Here is a 21,695-nt window from a genome sequence, read left to right as displayed (position 1 = left end):
AATCTTCAAAAGCTGGAATTCTTCAGCAAAGTAGGGCATGATGGTGGTATATGATGCAAAACTTTCTTAGACTTGCATTTTAGGCTAAGCTTTCCTATACAGCAAGTACTCATTTACCTAAGGAAATCACTTGGTGGAAAAAATAGGCCAAGGGCACTGTAAGCTTTCTGTTACTCAGAGAGAAGTATACTTTTTAAATGTGTTTTGAGGGAGGGCACTTTTAATGTTATATATCTGTACTGTAGGGAATGCATGAGCATTCTTGCCCTCCTTTGTCTACAGAAGCTGTGTGGACTCAGCCACTCTCCAGCCATGAGCAGCAGATGATCTGTGTCCTGGATGTGTCCAGCCTCACCATCACCTGACATCTGAAAACTGCCACTGGGATTGCCACAGGTTCCACTCTGGCCCCTGCTATCCCATCTGCCTCTGCCATCTCTGAAGAATTTTGTGTGGTTTTCCAAAGCCAAGAGATTACACATTCTCTCTTTGCTTGACTGACATAGTTTTCGTTACATGGTTTTGTTTCTGTGGATTTTCCCATCCATCCTTTTCCCTCGCTACCTGATAACAAAGCGCTGACCTTATGAATTAACTTGGTGTTGAGGAAAATATTTTTCTTTACTTGAGGGGTAGACTGAGGCACACAGGAAATAAGCAAGTCTGACTGGAACAAGCCCTGCACTTGATCCAACACATGCCAGCACAGGAACAGCTGCATCTTTGATGCTTATGGAAATACCAGGTGGCAAGCTTGGCTTTAACCTGTTTTCTTCCCTCAGTGTTTTCTTCAGCTATATCCCTTTGTGGTAGTGGATTTCTTACTCTCATTCAACCTCGCATTCTCTTTACTTTGGTCAGATCTGAGCTGACTGGTGTACAACACTCAGCTCTTCACTCTGGCCTCATTTTGTTGCATTTTCAATTTAACTAATTCTTGCCCCGAGGAAATGCCATTCAATGCCCTAAAAGAAGAGTGACCCATATAACATATGTCCTGTGTCCTGGGATGATGGGCTTAGGAGAGAAAGAGCCAGAGTCATAGTCTATAATATTTGTAGAATCTTCCTATCATATTTATAGCTTTTATGCTTTTTTTTTGCTTTTTTTTTTTTTTTTTGATTTGACATCCTGAAGCTGGGATTTTTTTCTAGTGACTAAAAATAGCTACACTTGTGAATGTGATCTGCATGTGGCAATTGAAGAGCATACCTGGAGATAAAGAAGAAAGAGAGGTCTCCAGACAAGCCCCAGGTCTGGAGTCTGGAGTCTGGGAGGTGGGCTGTTTGTCTGCAGTGGTTAAATCCCACAGCTGACTTCTCTACAAACTGTGTTTTGTAGGAGGCGGCCTTGAGAGACCTGCAGACAGGGAATTACTGTAATCCAGCCTGAATGTCACGAAAGCGTGGATTAATATTTCATCTTCTGCCTCTGACTGTTGTCAGGCTCACTTTGTTCCTGAGCAGGGGCTGTGATCCTCAAAAGACAGCGTTGAATTAAAGATTAGGCCAGTGTTTTACTTGATGGAAAGAGAGCAGTTCTCTGTGGAGGAAGGTGACAATGCGGCTTTTACCCAGCGCTGCATGTAGGGGTTTAGATTTTCCCAAATCCAAATGACAGAGCAAAGCTGCAGCATGCTGCTGGGGATGGTGTGAAGGGAAGGATCCCTGGCAGCTGTGGGCCATGTTTATGAAAGTGACACTGGTAATTAGCCAAAGGTGAGCAAGAGGCACTGAGCGGCTCCAGGAGATGCCATTGGCTGCTGTGTGTGAGAGAGCTCATCAACGATGAGTAAAAAGGCAACAAGTAAAAATGGAAAAATGGAAGCTGCAAGAAACCAGCTTGGGTCGGCAGAGAGCCTGGGTCAGAGCCTTCCCCCAGCCCTCTTTGCTGGAAACAACACACTTAAACTGCCACAGCACTCTGCACGGAAACCGATTTCAGGATGAATAATTTATATCTCTTTAACTACAAACAGCTTCTGATTGGTTAGGTCAAGTGAATATCAGCCTGACTAAAACCAACCCAAGAGAGTTTGTGCACATTAGTTCAGCTCAACTTTTCAGCTAGAATGGCTCGATTGTGGTTTTTTGTGTTGTTTTTAAATACAGACCAGACCTTCACGTGGTACCTGGCTATTCCTTCTTTGGACACAGCACTTTTCCCTTGGCTTTCTCTGAGCACAGTATCCTAGTCAGTCATGCAGATTCTCATGAGGGCTGGAAACCCTTCAGAAGCCTAAAAAGGCTCTTGCAGAAGACCTGGGAAACCACAGGCAAACGCTGCTCATTGTGCCCATGAAAATAATTTTAAAAAAGGATAATGCAGTCAATCATGTGAAGAATAAACCCTACATTTTTCAAAAGCCACAGGTCAGAAACTGATCATGTAAAACACCCACAAATTACATTTTTATGAACATGTTAGTAGAAACTCTGTTTGATAAACAAATTTTTGAGACCAAAACAAAGAGAAATTAGTTTAATATGGCTGGTCTGGTTGGTTCTATTGCTCACCAAACAAAAATTTTATTTCACTCATATGACTACACTTCAGGAGGCTGCAACTGCAGCTTTTTGAAAAGGATACCAGGCGGTCAAAGACCACATTTCCCTTGCACAGAAGTTGGGTAAATGCTGCGTGATGACTGTTCCACTACACTTCCCTGTGAAAGCAGCCAAGCTGATAATAGAGCATGTCTGCTCTCACTACAACTATGTTTGTATATTTTTTTCAAACACTACTTCACTTTGGTTTGGAACAGAACTTTTAGTGGGGCTATTACTTAAATTCCCCATTTACTTATTGATTTGTGTCCCATTAACACTCTCATACTACCAGCTTCTGCAAAAAGCTGGCTTCAGTATATGGCAGCAAACACAAGGAAACCTTAACTCCCCGCTGCTGCATGTGGTGTGAAAGTAAATATTTTATCACCTTTGTCAGCAGAAAGCTGTGCACAGAGGCTCAGGAAGCACCTTTGGTAGTTAACACCTCTCTGAGCTGACTTCAGTTACTATGGCACCAAGAGTAAAATTCCCATTTGCACACAATGCAGGTGCACACACATGTAGCAAAGATGTTCCAGCAGTTCCTGTGCTCCTTTCCTGATGCACATTTACAGGAGCTCACTGCTCCATCAGTGCCTTGTGAGAAATCACTGAATGCATCCAGGATGGCACCCACGAGCACAGATTTTGCACATCTGCCTCTGGAGGGTTTCTGTTCATTTTCTGTTGTTTGGGAGGAAAGGCTTGGGCAAAGTAGCAAACTCACATTCGTGTGGGAAGCTGCTACAACAGGAAGGGAAAAATGAACCACCTGAACCCATTTTCCCAACCTCTTCTCTTTCCCTGAGGGACAACTGAAACAGGAGCATTTGGCCCACTAATTATCCACAAACCTGTGTACAGCTTTATAGATATAAAATCATGCTACAACCATTGTAAATTCAAATGTGCCAAGAGAAGTGGCAAATTGAAACCTGACTAGGCAAAATTAATGTGCATAATAACTTTAATTATCCAGTGAAGTACAATTTTCACATAATCCCGGCCTCTTCTCATGCAAGTGCTCCATAGTGTTCAGTGAAAAGGCAGCTGGTCTGTTTTCCCTTTGTAGCCTCCATAATATACCCCGAATGCTTTGTTCCTCTTATAGAACAATTATTTAATACTGGCTTTTTGTGAGAAGATCATCATTAACATATATAAATGCTCCACATTATCATTAGGAGGTAAGAGGCTTTTTATATGTATATGTGTTAATAAATGTTAAAAAAATTGAATTATGTATGTATATATATGTTTTATATATGTCTCTCATTATTATTTTATGTATGAATGATGTTTATGTGTGCCTGTGTTACCTGTAGGTAGTTTTATAGGTATGGTTAAGTGTAATACCATGTATCATTGAAATAACTTAATGATATCGGTGTTTATATAGATGGGGAACTGATTTGGAGCATCCAGTTTGTCCAGTCTGGGATATCCTTATTTAGCATATTTAGCATTATAAAGCGTACCTCAGTCTCTGCATGGATTTGGCTGATATCATCTATACTTCCCCGTGGTCAGCATCTCCACAGCCAAAGCAGAAAGGGTCCAGAGTTCACGAAGTTTTTCCATAAATGCTATATTTAGCTGGTGAGGAATTCACCAAGCAAAAGAAAATTCCTTTTCTCCAGAATAAGATTAATTGGTCCTTCTCATTTTCCAGACATCTTTTCTGATACTATGACAGCCTATGATACCTTTGGAGGTATCTATGAATACTTTTTGGTTTTTATCCTTACTTGGTATTGGGTGATGAAGAAGATGGTGCCTTCCAGGAGCAAGGCTACTGGGAACCCCCATGCTGAAGCTCTTAGTCACCAGAGATGAGAGCACAATATAATTTTAGAGAATGTTGGGAAGCAGTTGGACTTTCACCTTCCACTGTCACTGTCATTTAATCCTTGTTAGTACAGCTGCTGCAGAGCCAAGTTGGCCCATGGGGCTGGAAGCTTCCTGGGAGCACAGTGGTGAGATGTTCCCAGGGTACCAAGACAAGGAGTGGCTGTGATGGCAGACACAGCCCCCACTCCAGTTACAGCAGTCCAGGACATTCTTCCCACTAATGTGCCACACTACCTGGCACTGAAGGCAGGTAGAAAACCTCCCTCTGCCCTAGGAATTAACGTCCCTTTTCCCTCTGAGGAGCATCTTTCTGCAGCAGCACCTTTGCCTTCCCTCAGGGGCTCCAGCTGCCAGGAGGTGCTGCTAAGGGTTTGCTTGCTCTTTTTTAGGAGGTAAAAAGTGACCAGGAGCAACCTTAAGTGCAGGCATATTGCCTGGCATTTCATAGTTATGGATCTCTTGGGGGAAAAAAAATCCACAACAAAACACAGATCAAGCCACTCTATTTGTGCTGAAATCCAACAGAACTCAAATCCTCCTCGGCAGCAGCAGCTCCTCAAGGGGACAGATGGCTGAAAGCAAGCCAGGTGTGCCTCCTCCTCCTCAAACACCTGTGGTCTGTTTGCCACAGGTTTCAGGAAGTGTTTTGTGGGAGCTTTGCCCACTGCAACCTTCAGACAGGTAAGATAAACAGCAAGTGAGGGGTGCAGCCTTTAGTGTGAGGACAGTGATGAAGAGGGGAAGATAGCTGGAGAGCAGTGAGGCAGCAGGGGAGGAAGGCAGTGAGGACACAGAAACCTGTGGCCTGCATAGCCAAAACTGGCAAGTGCAAAGCTTTACACAGATGCCCACACTCTCGGCAAGGATACTGGGAGACCACCTGCTTGCTGCAGAGCAACATGGACACAGGCCAGCAAAGCAATGACTTCTCTCTCCAGCAAAATGACCAGTGAAAACCTGATAGGAACCAAAAATAATAGTTTTCCTTAACTCCTAGGGAAAAATTCACAAGGAGTGGAAGTTAACCCACAATAACTCTTTCCAGGGAAACCAAACTGCTTTCAGGTGATGCTGCTGAGTCCTTTGGTGAAAGTGAATGGGCTTTTTAGATCCACTGGAAAGTGAAAGCATCCCCAAACCCCTTTGAAGAATGAGGGTGCCAAATAAGTTTAACATCTTGTGCCTCTTTTAATGGAAGTATCACATTTATGCACATAAACACAGTAAAATACAAAGGATTAGAAAATAGGCTTGATTTCCAGCCCCTAATTCTAGCATACTATACGTTAATCCCTGAGAGCACCTGTCAATTGTTGGTCTCTTGCAGGTGGTACTGAAAGTGCAAATTCAAGTGCTCAGCTGTAGCACAGGTTGCTTTTCAGAACCGAATCTGAGTGCTAAATCTTCAAAACCCTGGGTTGGCAGTAAAGAAAAATTAACAGTTAAACCATTCAAACCAATGTACCAATTTGAAATCTATCCTGATACCTTTGCCACAGCCAGCCAAAAAGATTGTCTTCCTGCTTTCCAAAGAAATGAGTTCAGCTTGTGTTCTGGTCACCCCAAAGCCATTACAAAACTGGTGCCTATGAATTGCACAGCACTGATGCACTTGCAGATTAAAATGCTATTCATATTGCCAGGACTAGACAGGTGTATTGGCAGGTGCATATTCCTCCAGCTCTGACCTAGGAGGCTACCAGGCACTGCAGTCTGGCCAGCACAGAAGTACAAAGAACAGACTGCATGGAAAAATCTTTGTTTCCCACATCTGTCCTAACTTCTGTCAGACCCCACAGACAGGAAATGGCAGTGCTGATCTGGGCTCTAGTTTTCAATCAACTGAATTTATTTCTCCCATGACATGCACAGTTTCATTACAAATTCAGTGAGACTGACCAGCCTTTGTGCTGTGGGGCTAAAGGATGGAAAAGTTTTCCCTTTCTTTAATTGAGGGGAGAAATTGGTGACAGCAGCAGCAGCTGCTGGGGTCTGCCTGGGCTCCAGTATAGCAACACCTTCAGGAGGACACACTGCAGCACATTTCAGTTCAAATGTGTGCAAAGCCTGAGCAAAACCTTACCCTGAGCATGTACTCTATGCTGTTTGCATTGGACCTCTACTTCTGTGAGTGTGGTCTTTCTTCAGCAAGCAGCAGGTTTACAGCCCTTCCTTACCAGAATTTGCCAGGGCTTGGCTTGCTGCTCAGGCTGACTGCTGGTACAACGAGAGGAACCCTTAATGTGGAGCACAAAAACCTGCAGCAACCCGTGGGAACTGCCACTTGGAGATGCACTTCCATACTAGGGAAGGTTTTCTCCCAGTGTAGAGACAGGGGGTGAGGTACTGCCCTCTTCGGGCACCCAGAGGTGTGGTACCAAAGCTAACAGTGACATCTGGCCACGTCAGTGGCTGAGCTGCCTGGTACTGCACCTCTGACTGGGTATTCACAGCGTGCAGCTGCACTTGACACCTGGGAAAGTTGCTTGAACCTCTGAAAGCTGCATAATATTCTTATCCTGGCTATATCCTGTAAAGGCTGACAATAAACCTCATGAGTTTTTTAAAAAGAAACTTAAATATCAACCTAAAAAAATATCCACTGTGCTTCACCATCTCCCTTATTTCACAGTTAAAAGCAATGACAAAATATTCCCTGAGACTAATAAGGAGACAACAGATAATGGATAAAGGGAAATCTATTGGGGGGAGGCAAATCTTATGTGATGGTGGCAATCAAAAATTGTCTCATCTTCTATATTTCTTCAAAGAAATCAGTCCCTGCACCTGATTTATACTTGCAGAAGACATGAATACCTCAACTGCACAGATATTTAATATTAAGCCCTTTTTAGGTTCAACAGAGCAAAGAATAGCATTAAGAACTGCATCCATACAGACTGTATAGACCTGTACTTAAAATTTGCTTACTGGAATAGAAATAAAGTGCTTAGTATATCCAAAACAATTGTAGACCTGGATTTTCACTGCCAACCAACACTGTGGTAAATTCTAAACTTTTAATTATTACTATAAACCTTTGCAATATGTCTACCTAAGGAAGAAGACGGAGGAATGTCTAGTGTCAAAAACACAACTCCTTAATTTTGTCCATTACAAAATGAACAAACACAAAATACAATCCTTTCAAACACATTTTTCAAGCTGTTTCACAGTCATTCACCAGGAGCTGGTAAAATAGGAATCCACAAGAGGACTGCACCACTTAGAATGTCCTGTCAACAACAGACCAGTAAACCTAGTAAGTCTTCCAGCTCAAAATACCTTCCTGCTCCACCATCAGACTTGCTGTGGCATAGCCATTGCTGTATTTCTGCTCCTTGAAGGCCATGACTCAGTATTCCAGCTCCATGAGCAGTGGGCATGCACGAAGGCATTCAGTCTGTTATCTTGCTAGGATAACAAGACTAGCAGCTCAAGAACCTTCTCAGCAACTACCTTCAAATCAGGTCCTGCTCTGGGCAGGAGACACCTGCCTGGGCTTTTGAGCCTCTGCTGCTCTATTCTTCTCCAGTTCCTCTGCCTTCCTCCGCTCCTCTTTTAGCTCCTTGTATCTCCATTTGGGAATCTGCAAGTAGGGGTCCTCCTTTGCGCTGCTCCTCCTCCTCGCCTTTTCTGGCTGGAAGGTGGGTGGAGGAGCCTTGCTGACACGGACTTTGGGGATGACAAATCCTGGCCGCACACTGCTCCGTCGAAGCAGGTGGAGCGGCAGGAGGCTTGCTTTCCTCGTGGCTACTGTGGTCACTTGGGACATCGTAATGCTGATGGGTTGCAAGCTGGCTCGACGCTCCTTCTTCTTGGGGACCACGGTGACTTTGGAGTTCTGAAAGAGCTTCTCGTAGCTGCTAACATGGTCTTTGTCTTGAGATCGGATCTCCTCTGCTCTCTGCTTCCTAAGGATTTCCTGCACTGCCAGTCTGCGTTTCCCCACACAAGGTGGGCTGCCTGGGCACACAGTCCGGCACCCCAGAGCGATGAAGGGACTTCCCAAGCTTGTTGTCACCTTCACCATGTGGTCGAGGACCCCATCCTCTTCTGGGCCATAGAAAGACCGGAACGAGACAGCTGCCCTTACGCACTCAGAAATCTTCTGCAAACAGCTCTTTGGCTCTGCAGCCTTGGCAAGAAGTTCCTTCATTTTTGGCCATTCTGGTTTATATTGATCAGAAAACTGTTCTGGGCATGGCCTGTCCATCAGCTTCTGCATGACAAAAGCAGACTCTGATCTTCCTGTGAAACAAGCCCATTCCCATGAAGTCAATCCACGGCTCGGGTCAGTTGCATGAACATTTGCCCCTCAAAAGAAAAAGAGAAACAATTAGTGTTAATTAATTAAAACACCCACATTCCTGTTGCTGTCATCAGAGGTGAGTCAGGCAGATCCCTACAAGAAAATATCACATAAAATACACAATAATATTTGTGTCAAAATGAACATGCAATAAGGATAGATCTGGTTCCTGACTTTATGAACTCCTTATTTATTTAAAACAAGGTAAAAGACATTAAGACTGCATATATGAAATTCTCTTAAAATTACAAATAATGAAATAATGAATTTCACCTGCATTTAATCTTGACTACCATTTTAATATCCATTCACTTGAGCTCACAAGAAAAGAGTTACAGATATGGAAAAAAACAATTCTCTACAAAGAAATCCTTCCCCATATAGAATAGTGGACTTTTTACTGGTCACTTCCACTTGGAAGGTCTTAGGCTAATGATCACAAGTTCCATAAAAATATCCACTCACTGCTCACTAGGGGTAAAAACAGCAAATAAAATATAATTAATTTCTTAAAAAGCATTAAAAATGGAAAAAAAATAGAAAGTTAAAAAAGGGGAAATAGAGAAAACAACAAATGTACAATTCATGCTCTCTTATGTCTGGAAGGACCCCATAAAATTAGGAAATGTTGAGAAGATGGTAACAAGGGTGATCAAATATAAGGAAAGTTTCCATAAACGTCAAAGAGTGGATAATGGGTGAGATGGACCTTCAGTCTGAACCCAGAACAGCTGTTCTCATCTACCTGAGATTACCAGCCCTAAGGAAATGAAGTAATAGTTAGCCAAAACATTATGTTATTGCTAAGTGGACCAGCCAAAAGAGGCAGCTGGGATACAGGCTACACAGCAGAGGCTTAGACATTTGGAGTGTTTTGTCTTGAAAGGAAATTATTTCAAGTGACCTATCCTTCTCCCATCCCTGGTTTATGATCTTTATTTCTCCAATGTTCATGTCTGTCCCCATCACCATTCCTTTTTTATCACATATTTCTGCATCCTTTTCCATCTTTGCATTTCTTTCGATCTCTCCATCTTCCTATAAGACCCCACACATTGGCTCTTGCCCTTGTTCTTAATTCTTTTGTTTTCAAGTGGAGTTACACTCTTCTCCTTTGGGCACTTGGGTGCTTGAAAAGCGGATACAAGAGTATCATGAGAAGCAGGCATCCTAGTCTGCCCTATGGTATCCTTTACAACTTCTTTACTACCATACCCACATTCTTGGCAATGAGATAATTGCAGGGAAGACCTCCCATGATATTACGGTGGGGCTGTGGGCATTTGTCAATGAGGGTGGCATGTGCCCAGTCCTGCTCACAGAGAAGAGCTTTGTAAAGGACACAGGAAACGTAATTCAAAGTGCACCTGTGGAAGAATTGCTGCAGAACAATGAACAGCAGCAAGTGGTTGTGGAAGCTGAAGTTAGCAGGACACTTTGCAAATAGCCAGCAGATTACAGCTGGTGAATGCTAAAGAATATAAAAGACCTGCCCAAAAATTGGCTTGATGGCACCAATTAAAAAGAATCTCAGAGACATGTCAAGGACTTGACAATTGGCACCATATCCTGTGCTTCACATCCAAGTGATCCTGGGCACACCACCTGGGCACACACATCTTGATGCTTTACAGTATATGGGTATGAAGGTGAATGAATGAAATCAATGGGAGAATGAGGGGATACTCTCTGGTGTCAGGTAGGTTCTTAAACTGAAAATCCTTTGGTTTATATTCTGCCTTTGAACTTTGATCTCAGAGGGAGCTTTGCATGCTCCAGTCTGCAGACTGCTCAGCAGATCTGTTCCCTGGGACAGGCATGGGCACTTTGCCCAGCTGCCTTCAACATACTGAGCTCTGCAACATTTAGTCGTGGTTTACTCATATCTCTGTCCCTGCAGATAGTTTCTGGGTTTCTTGAAAGAGTTTAAAGCTTGGATACAAAGAACATTTGATTTATTGAAGGGCTTCTTTACCAGATGAAGGACCATTTTCAAGCAGCCAACACAAAACTGACCTGCACAGATCTTGTCACAAAAGTGACAGTCTATCCCATTGCTTTGCAAGCAGATGTTCAGAGATCTGAGGAAAGGACCAGAGAATACTGATAATGAGACTTATTAGAGAGACTGAGTATAATGATAATTTTTTTCCAGGTGGATTATCTTGGAGACAGCATTTCAAACTGGAATAAGGAGGACTTGATATAAGGAAAAGCAATCACAAACCAGTTTGTGATGGGTTCACTATAACCTTTCCCACAAAGGATGTTTTGTCATTACAGGAAGATAAAGGCAAAAAGAGAGCATGGGAAAAGTGATAAAAACCTCAGCTTTATTAAGTTAGTTCCTAAGTCTTTGAGAAAATCCCTAAAGAGAAGATACTGGAGACATAGATCAAGGATGGATGTAGAAGACACCCTAAGCAAAATTGCTGATAAGAGTTTAAGTGTAATTTAAGTGAAATTTGCAGAAAGGACACTCAGAGAGAACATCAGGGCACTGCAGGGAGTCAAGCATGGGACCCAGATTGGGAGGCAGAAAGGAGCCAAAGAGAAGGAAGGAATCAAAACAAAGAGTTCACAAGGTGTGGATTTGAAGAAAGGATTGCAAGATCTCAGAGGCAGAATGGTCTGATGAAGTTCATGACTGCAGAAATTACAGATAAATCAGTGAGGGGAGGGAAAAAGACATACCAACACATACCTCCTGCTTCACTAACCTGTTTTTGAACCTCCCTACCCAAATGTCCTATCTTTGAGTTTCTCTCATCTCAGGCTAGCCTCTTTCCCTGGTCCCTTCTTAACATTTGACTGAGCCTGAACTCCTTCCCAAAAGAGCTCACTGTGACTGTGGCAAATTATGTGGAAGTTATTTCCTTGATGTAAACGTAACAAGCAAGGAATTAATACAGGAAGAACAGCAGCTAAAGGAATTGTCTTCAAATAAAAAATTTAATTCTCAGCTTGTAAACAAGCAAGAGGTATAGACAGCTGCTTACCATTATCTACATGAAAAATTAATTCCAGTTCTGATATGGTGCAGCTGTGAGAATTTGTAGCAGAGTAATTCAAAAAGAACAGTGTAAGATAGTGCTCACTAGGGACACCCCACCTTTGCCTGGGGGCTGCACTCAGCTCTGGTCCTTGTCTGGGCTGTGCCTGTCCCCTGTTGGTCTGGACCCTGACCCACAGACTTAATCTCTTGTTTTACCTCAGACCTACCTTGTGTCTATGAACTTCCCTTTGCCATCATGGACTTGCCTGGCAATCACTGCAGTCCTGCCTGATCCAGGTTGTTGTCACCAACCCTGCCACATTCCTTAAAGGAGCACCTTTGTTGATGAGGCTGGGGCTGAGGCCTCGCTGTCACCGTTGGATCACCTTGCTTTGAGGAGAAGCCCATTCTTTCTGACAGATGGGTCCCCAGGTGTTTTGGAAACTCTATCTCAGAAAACAATACTACAGAGTATTGAAATCCCAACCTACCAACAGAAATCAATGCTGACTTTGTACCTTGTATCACAAAAATCTCTTCTAAGGCATTATTTACCATAGTTTTATTGATTTTCCACACATATCAGTAGACATTCCTGAACAAACTTGTCATTCAGTAGAATGCCTTATCTGGAATATACATGAGTAGTCATGTCCCTTTGTAAATGTGATAGCAATATTATTGAACTAATTTTCATTTCAGTGTAACTATAGCCTACAAGTTTTCTTTCAGGAATGCTGCACTTGCCACTTGCCTTGCTTTTCCTAGAAGTTTCCCTGAAGATCATTTTCAACACAATTAATTTGAACATACATGCTCTTTTAGGATATAATATCATATTTTATTAAGACTTCATGTCCTTTTGAGATGCAGAACTAGCATCTTGAGTTTAAAGACAGGGGCTGAGAAGGCTCAGGCGTCTGTTACGAGCTCATTTTTTGGGTAGTGTTTAAAGCCCAGTCTCCAGATCCAGGGCCACTCCAACAGCCTAACTAAAGCAGCACTGAGTTTAGACTGGAGATTACAGCAGGGCTTGACACGTGAATAGCAACCAGCATTTCTGGCTGGCTCTCCTGATGAGCGCTGGCAGCGGCACGGTGCTGGCAGCCCAGCAGCCTGTGACAAACTGCCGATGGGAGACCGGGCCCCCCTTCACCTGCTGTGCACTCACAAACAGCAAATTCACATGTTCCAAAGACTCCCTCTGAAAGAGCAACGTTATGGCCAAGTGTCTCAGAGTGCCTTAATCTTGTAGTGATTGACCTTGGCCCCCCTCCACAAACTCAAATTTCAGAAAGAGCAGTCACTTTGGCAATCCAGCTCCGACCATCTGTCACACATTGCCGTTACCTCTTTCCCCATCTGACTGTGCTGAATCCATGCTAAGGCAGCTAGGAAGGTGAGTTATTTTGCTTTGCTGACCTCCTGTGTTGCCATAAGTAGCTGGCCATCAGCAGAGGTCTTACCCAAGCCACTGAACGGATACCAGGTTTAAAAACCTCCTGGATGTAACTCTTTTCTAAACACACAAAACTCCTTTGTAGCTGTGCGAGTAGACCCACAGCTTATTATGGGTGTTTCCCCTCTATGCTGCCATGCAACCACAGAAGCGGACTTTGATAATAATATTTTAGTGTAAGAATCAGAATAACAAGTACTGAGTTATTTACATAGCTGAAAGGTTGTGAAACAGCTTCTAGTGACCCAAAGCTTCCCTCAGATCTCTAGTGATAATAATAGGTCATGACACCATAAGGTAAATTTGACAAGTCAGAAAATCATAGGATTGAAGTTTCATTTTAAATGATGATTTATAACACTCACTGGAAAATTCTGAACTAGCATCTGCATGAAGTATGTGTGAGTCCAGAAAGTGCATCTGTTTCTAGTGGTGTTGAAGCTCTGACAGTAGTTTCATAATTTTTTGTCATAAAAATTTTAAATGAATGATCCAATTCCTAAGCCTTTGTTCCAGAGTAAGAGGCTACAGAACCTAGCAGAAAATAACACACCAGTTACCACATCATGTTTTCTGTGTCATATCGATGTCTAGAAACTGGATATTATGAAATTAAGGATATTAATATCACTATGCTTGATAAAATCATATTACTTTAACTGAAAAAATGAGAATATATACTAATACAAGCTAGTTATTTTATTATCTAATAGTTTATATACCAATTATCTCATATAAAAAACCTCATACAATATTGTGGCTGAAAGATGCTCTTGTAGAAGCTGCTGCCCCTTAAGGGGCTTTCTGAATCTCCTCTCCAGGACCCCTTCACCTTTCAATGCAACACAGCCAGATATTCAACAGCAGACAAGAGCCAAGAGCAAGAAACATAATTCCTGTTCTCAGATGTGAAGAGAGACAGGTGGGCAGACAGAGAGCTGCTCGCTCCCTGTGCCACAGCTCCCTCCTTGCAGCAGACACAGACCAGGTGATGCCCTGTTACTCATAAACCTGGAGACCAAACTCAGAGCTGCAGAGGCATTAACAAAAAAATAAGTCACCAAATTTCCCCCCAGTGTTCCCTAGTGAAATGTGGCCCCTACATCCAACACTCCTGACAGGGACTGGAGCACCCAAAGCTTTCCAGTCCCCAGCACAGTTCAAGGCAGAAATGGAGATCTGGCTGTGGTCCCACCCTTGCACTGTCTGCCACACACAGAGATGGCAGCAAGCAACTGGCATGTCTTTCCCACCTGTGACATGGATTTCATTAACTCCTGTTCTACAAATTTTGATGATCCTGCTCCCCAGACTCTCCTAGAGACAATCAATCTCACCTTCAGAGCTCTAGGAGAGCTCCTGGGTGAGGTTGTACAAGCAAACTCCTGCAGCACATGCCTTCACTGCCTTGACTATGGCTTATTTTAAAGCTGCACCCATTTCCAGAGAAGGCTGTACCACAGGTCTCAGAGCAAACATCCCAAGAGACAATTTTATTCTTGGTAGCTGTTAGATGGTGACAAAGAAAAAGAAAAGCACTTTGCATACCTGCCATCATCAAAGCTTTCACACATTCTGTTCGGCCCTGCATTGCAGATTTCATCAGGGCTGTGAATCCAAACGCATTCCTCTTCTCAATATCAAGCCCAGGAAAATAGTTCAACAAATAGTTTGTAATGGTTATGTGTCCTTTAAAGAAACAAAAAAGCAGAGAAAATGTCATACAATGCAGATGCTGTCTCAAGAATAAACCTAAAATTTACTCCTGCAGGTCTGATAACTGGAAAATGCAGATAATTAATAAGATATCTTTTCTTTGTGTCCTCTTCCACTCAATGCAGTCATCAGCCTTAGGGTTAAGTGGCCTTGACTTTTGATCAGAATATTGGGATAGGAGGTGGAAAATCTGTGTTCCCACCTTCTCTCCTTTCTTGCTCTCCTTTCTGAAATGTCAGTTTACGGTAAGGGAATAATTGAAGACCAGAAATGGTCACTCTGAGGTTGCAAGGGGCCCCAGTTTCTTGACCCAGTGAGTAGCACTGCAGAGGGAATCCCTACAGCTTATGAAAGGAAGGCACATCACCAGGGGCAACTTGTAAAGGTTCATCTTTTTCCCTCCACTGGTAAATTTGAGCCTTACAATCATGATGCTTCATTAAAAAGTAATGACTGTGCATAGTTGTTCCAGCCAATAAAGCTTTCAAACCATGACAGTCCTGACACAAGAGAAAGGAATATTTTGTGTAGGATCCCACATTTTTATTTTTCCATCTGACAGTGTAAAGCTACTTGTCTACTCTCCTTCAGCTGGAAAATGGGATTGATGTTCAGTTTTGGTAGTAAAATAAATTATTTAAGTTCTGTTTCTAAAAGCAACTGTTGTTGCCATTTATGTGCCTTGTATGGCAGGATAACTGGTGTCTACAAGGCTATAGTGAGGAGCTGAACACATCTCTGGCTAAATGGTTGGAAGACCAATTAAGACACCAAATCTTTATAATTGGACTATCAGATGAATAGCTTGGGCCATTATGACTCATTCAAAACAGTTTTCCCTTCACTTGTCAATCATTTTATGATGCTTTGATGCTCTATAAAATAATGCCGTCTGTCAGGCAGCTGCAACAATCACAATTTAATTAGTAAGAGCTGTAAAAATATTCCCTCATTTCGCTCTGCAGACCAGATGACTATGTGATGCATGCCATTCTGTGATGCATGCCATTCAAATTCATCTAGAAATGTTACTGAAGCAGATTATAATTCATACAGGACAATTTTAAAAGCCTGTAGCATCACATCTGGTGTAGATTTCATCAGCAGCCACTTTGTATCAACACAGTCCTCCATTCACTCGGAAAAGCAAGTTAATAAAGTCTTTATCAATTAATTTGTGTTGCAGGTGTTACTCTTTCTCTCCTGTAATTTTTTTGACTCTTACTTTTCTGCATACCTGGAGACTCTCAGGAAACCTGAGCAGATGTAGAGATAATGCAGATCAGATGAGCAACTCCAGAGCCAGAGAAAACCAAATAAAAAGCTCCCTGTAGCTTGTGCAGTCCAATGAGAATGAACTATAAAGATTCAGCAAACCACAACAAGGTGAACTAAGCAAAAGTGAACTGGGTTCAGGGCAGGATCAAGTGACCTGGTCCTGCTTACTCAGTACAGAGATTTCAGCATTGCTGATTCTATGGCATAAAATCAAATCCTATAAAATCAGTTCCTACTGGGAGAATCCTTGTGCCCAAATTGTTTTGCAGAACATGCTCTGAATCAGTGATGTAGAACATGTGTCCTCATGAAGGTTTTGGAACAGTTGAAATCCTGCTTTTTGACCACGGAAACCAGAGACAAGCTGAAACAAGTAGAAATTATAAAATGGAAGATTTTTCAGCAGTTATTACATCACTAAAATTGTTCTTCCCTTTGTCAAATGTATTATAATTACAGTAAGAGATGTTTTGCAAATCTGGGGTGATCCTAAGAATTAATCCTGAAGGACCTTTCTTAATCAAAACTCTCCAGGGGACTACAAATGGCCTCAAAAGTGGCAGAAGAAAAATACCAGCAGTAAAATAAGAAAGAAAATTAAGAAGTTTGTGATTCACAGAAGTTTTGTGTGTCAGGGATTCCTGACAACCAGTTTGGTCTAGAGGATCTTCTGTCCTCTGAGGTTTGCTTCAGATTTCCAGTTCAAACAGACATCAAATTCAAAGCAAAACTCAGAGCTGCCAAGTTTTAGTTCAAACCCTGTCATACGCTTTTGATTTAATGCCATGAAGTTTGCTTTGGCTCTCCTGTGTCTGTGTGAACAAGCAGCCTGTACCTAATTTATAAACTGGGTGAGCCTCCTGTGCTGTAAAGTCTGCTATGAAAGCCCTGTGCAGCTCTCAAATAAACGAGCCTGGGCTCAGCCCATTTGGTGATACTGAATTCAAAGCAGGCTCTTGCTGTTTGCAAGCCAGATCTACTTCCTACCAGAGCTGGCATGCTAAGGGCTCACTTTTTCTCCCTGCGAGCCATATTTAGAGATCAGCACAGATGTCTGTAATAGCTTAATTCACTTAATTGCTGCCACAAAGGAAAGGCCTATAATGATGACAACATTACCTAATAATCTGTGTAATACAGGCAGAAGGATAAGCTGCATAGTAAGGAAGACCCTTTGTCAAATAACATCTCACTCCTGAATTGTACCTGCAAAATGCTTGAGTTTGGCCTGCGGGTAGCGAATGCTTTCTCACAGATGGATGGAACCAATGACACCCAGAAGGCTTTATCCTCTGGGTGTTTTAGGTGTTTGTGTTCTCATGTCTTTCTTAATAAACAGAAACTGGGATAACTTCCAATTTGTGTTCTCAGCAAGGCTCCCGAACTGGTGGCTGTAACATAAAACATCTATACTTTGTAAGCAAATACAACTCCCTCTGAACACCAGTGCATGCCAATTACTATTCACTGATGTAGCTATGTCCCCATCAGCAGCAGAACTGAGGGGGAAAAAAAGTAATTTTCCTTCTTTTCCTTTTCCACTTGTTATTTCAATCGCATGTTTGTATCAATCTCCCTTTTTTTCCTGCATTGTCCTTGTAATGATATTTAATGATTTTGCCTCTGCTACAATAGCATTACCACCCATTTCTGGGCACCACCTGCTGCAGACTGCAATGCATTAACAGTTCTGGAAGGCAAGCTCTCTTTGAAAAGGGATATAAGAAATAGGAAATATTGAGAAAGCAGGCGAACAGACCAATTTTCAAATGTGACATTTACACACAAAGCAGAGCACTTTGTGATTATTTTTCTGTACTAATGAGCTTGTTAAGACAGAAGTGCTTTTCACTGATCCTTCCAGCCTGTCTTTCTCTGGTCAGCCCATGCAGAAAACTTCAGCCTTAGATAGTTTTGTAGGAGGGTGAGAATCTCAAATTATCAAAAGCAATATGAGGAACTGAATTCACTCATCTTCTGAGATTCTAGTTGCCTTTAATTTAATCCTATTTATTTCAAGCTGATGCTCATATTTGAGCACCATGTCTGGGCAGTCATGAAATGGCATAGGCAAGTGTGGTTTTTAAATTCCTCAGCACAAGCAAAGAGACCTCTCTGTCATCTCCTTTGGTATCTATACCTCATAATGCAGATGCAGACTCTAAAACACAAGGAAAAACTCCTCAGGACCACACCTTTTTTCCCATCCAGCTCCTCTTTAGGGTCTGGCCATACATGATGGCCCACCTGGCAATGGATCATAAGAAAAATAGCAGCTCTTTCTGAAACCTTCAAACACCACCTCACAGATACATGAAATAAGGTGCATTTGCTATTAGACTTTCCACAGGAAAACCCATAGTTTTGGTATAAATAACAGTGATCTCAGAATAATTTATTTTCCAAAATATGATTACTTTCACAGCCTAAAGTTAACTCCTCCCCCAACAAATAAATTCTCCACTAAAGGCAAGCTTGCATAAGCTTTTCTTTCAGGTCTTTATAATGCACTGCTCAGTGTTACTACTTAACATCCAGCAATAATTAAGCAGCATCTAGTGCACTGTAACTCCTCTGGTTGCAATATTAGCCTCACAGTAATCTCTATTAATGCTGCAGCAGTATCTTGTGATAATTAATTAAATAACTGGTGTAAACCCTGTAGCTCAGGATTAGCACAGGCAGGGAAAAACATCCAAGCTAGTGGGGGTCTGTATAAGTTTCTGTTGACTACAGTAATTTCTAGTTGCTTTTGGGATCAATAGCAAGTACTGGTAGAGAGTGTCAAGTCAATGTCAGCCCTCTGGATTAATTCTGAGCTCATTAGCATGAGTTATAAAGGTCAAGAAGGAGGCAGTCTAAAACCTTTTTTAGTTCAAACCTTTTTTAGTTCAAATTTATATTAGGGCAGATAAATAAAAGTAGATTAGTGTTTTGTGGACTTTTCCACCTTCTTTGGAAAGCTACTGTACTCATGATTTTGCTATGAATGTAGTCACAGTTCTTTCTTCCAGTATTCAAGAGCCATCCTGCAGGAACTTTCACAGAGTTCACTTTTTGGTACAACACAAAGCAAGGTTAGGTACTACCTGGAAATGTCCAGTGGCACTATTATTAAATTGGCATGGAAACCAAACTGCTCCGATCTTCAGACATGGCTTGTAATGCCCATTGATATTCCCTGATGAAAATTTGTTCCCTTCAGGCAGCCAATGTCCGGAAGTGAGGACTACGTCCCACAAGCTCCCACAAACATCCCAGACTCTTCACCAGCCAGCAGACATGATGAAGGCCAGCTATGCATTTCCTTGTAAAGTGACCACCTTTGCAGAGTGTACTTGAAGGATGCAAAGGAAACCAGAGATGCAGACCTAGGCAGCCCCTGGCTTTTAGACTACAAAGTGATGGCATCCTTCCTTGGAGAAATTTTTCCTGATTTACATGCTTTAGGACTTTGTTAACATTCGTTAGAGGGAACTAAACTTCCCTTAGAGATTGAAGCACAGCCCTTTAGTTTAAACAGAAATAATCAAATGATTGTTATTTTTCTAAACACTGGAAGCAAGGAACTCTCCCAGGAGCTTCTCTTACATCTAAGTGATCTGTTAGACTTGTTCACTGAATATTGCCATGCTGGGTGGGGTAAAAGAAAACCTTGTGCTAAACTCCAGCCTGCACCAGGATTAACGTGGTCAATGTTCATATCAGCTGTTACAAAAGGATCATTGGCAAATCCTAAATCCTGCTGAGGTTTTTTGCTTTTCAGCTGTGGAGTGGATGAAGAATGTCTTAGCAGATAAGGTATTTCTTAATGATGATACATTTTCCTACAGTCATCAATTCCTACAGACACTCTGAGGTAGGTGCAGCAAGCATGGGAGAAAAGCACTAATGCAGCACATTACATGTCCACAGTGTTTAATTTCTGCTTGCCAGAGCAAACATTGGAAAATCAGCTTAAAGGAACAAAGAGCTATAATACTGCACACTTGGGATGAGATTTTCTTTATTTTTAAGTTAAAATAATTAATGGCATCTACTAAAAATGTATAGCTTTTACTCCCTTAATCTGCTGGATAAATACTTCTGTAGATTAATTAGTTCAAAGAAAATCATGACAAACCTATTTGGGAGTGGGTCTCGCCAGAATTATTTTACACAGAATAATTTCTTTCAGGGATTTGAAAAAAAGTCCTAAAATAAAGTGGCCTAAACACACACTCTTCCCAAGACCCTGCATGTAAGAGGTGATACAGAGAGCCTTACCTGCCTGTGCAGCTGTAATTAGAGCCGTGTTCCCTTCGTTGTCCTGCCAGTTCACATCAAGGTGAGGGCATTGTGCTAAGGCTATTACAATATCCACATAACCTTGGTAACAGGCAACGATAAGACCATTCTGTAAGTAAAATATAAAGAGACACTTAGGTTTGCCAGACTGGGAAATGTTCACTGAAGAAGCTTACTAGACAGCTGTTTTATTTTATTTTTTTCCAGACTAAAGAACTGAAAAGGTACCAGCACAACTAGTGATCACCTCCAGGCACAATGTTCAGATGCATACACTTCTTTTTATCTATGCCCTTTGGCAAGTCATGTTTGATACTCCTCATAAATACCTAAGAGAGTAGGTATTACATTATGCTACATGCAAAGTAACTGTTTATAAATGGCTTATGCTTATATGGCTATATAGTCTATACCCAAATGAGAATAAATCTGATTTTATTATATAATAAAATGAACCCAGCAGGTAAGATGAACTGGACCTGCTCTGAATATTAATTCTCCGAAAAACAGCTATTTGGTCCATGAAGGGAAAGTGGTAGGCAGGAGTTGTGCTCATACTGTCTGTTGCTATCTTTAAATAATTCAAATTTCCCATTAGAACTATGCCTCCTTTTTTATAATCATAAATAAAATTAAATTGCTTTTAGAGGTCCTGTTTAATGTGTTTTATGATAGCTGGAGGCTGTAAAATTTCCAGGAGGAAGCCAAGCCTGGAGGTAAACCTTGTAACTACGCTTGGTACCCAGATAGTGTTTCACTCCACAGCAGCAAACTGACAGCTTCCCTAAAATACAGCGAAATACACTTGTCATTAATTAAATGGAATCACAGTGCTTAATCCTGGCTGCTCTCTTGACCACTAGGATTAAAGCCATTATCTCCAGTCTTCAGGATTGCTTGGGCAGCCCTCGTTCATCTGCCTGGGGCTGATGGGTGTAGGGGAGGGCAGGCGCAGATAAATCAGCTCTCCCTGCGTTCCCTCCTCACTGCCCGTGTACGACCCAGTGAGCCCGAGCTCAGCGAGTGGGCAGAGACACAAGTCTCAAACCTCCTGGTTACCCTGCCTGCCTGAAATGCACTCACGTGAAAGACTTGCAAGGAGAACCTGGTTATGGAAACAGAATGGCCCACCCTAACTCCTCCATCATTTTTTTTTCTTTCCTACACATTCTCTTTATTTCTTTCCCCCATGGACATTACTAAGACAGAGATGTTCACCAGATGACAACCGTGGCTTCTGATTTATTG

General features: G+C 42.0%; 1 protein-coding gene across 1 annotated transcript in view; it reads right to left on the bottom strand.

Annotated features, from left to right (window-relative positions):
* Positions 1 to 5,564: 5,564 nt before the first annotated feature.
* The window catches only part of ANKRD33B (ankyrin repeat domain 33B), a 45,953-nt gene continuing 29,822 nt past the window's right edge, over positions 5,565 to 21,695 (bottom strand). Inside the window, exons 2-4 of the mRNA XM_068196736.1 lie at positions 20,427 to 20,556; positions 14,715 to 14,855; positions 5,565 to 8,717 (exon numbers count right to left, since the gene is read on the bottom strand). Coding sequence (XP_068052837.1) covers positions 7,867 to 8,717; positions 14,715 to 14,855; positions 20,427 to 20,556 — 1,122 coding nt within the window. The 3' untranslated portion in view covers positions 5,565 to 7,866. The remainder of the gene's footprint in view (positions 8,718 to 14,714; positions 14,856 to 20,426; positions 20,557 to 21,695) is intronic.

This window comes from Anomalospiza imberbis, chromosome 1 (assembly GCF_031753505.1).
Source record: "Anomalospiza imberbis isolate Cuckoo-Finch-1a 21T00152 chromosome 1, ASM3175350v1, whole genome shotgun sequence".
Classification (NCBI taxonomy): domain Eukaryota; kingdom Metazoa; phylum Chordata; class Aves; order Passeriformes; family Viduidae; genus Anomalospiza; species Anomalospiza imberbis.
The sequence above is the reverse complement of the archived record's forward strand: the minus strand, read 5'-3'. Positions and strand labels throughout refer to the sequence as shown.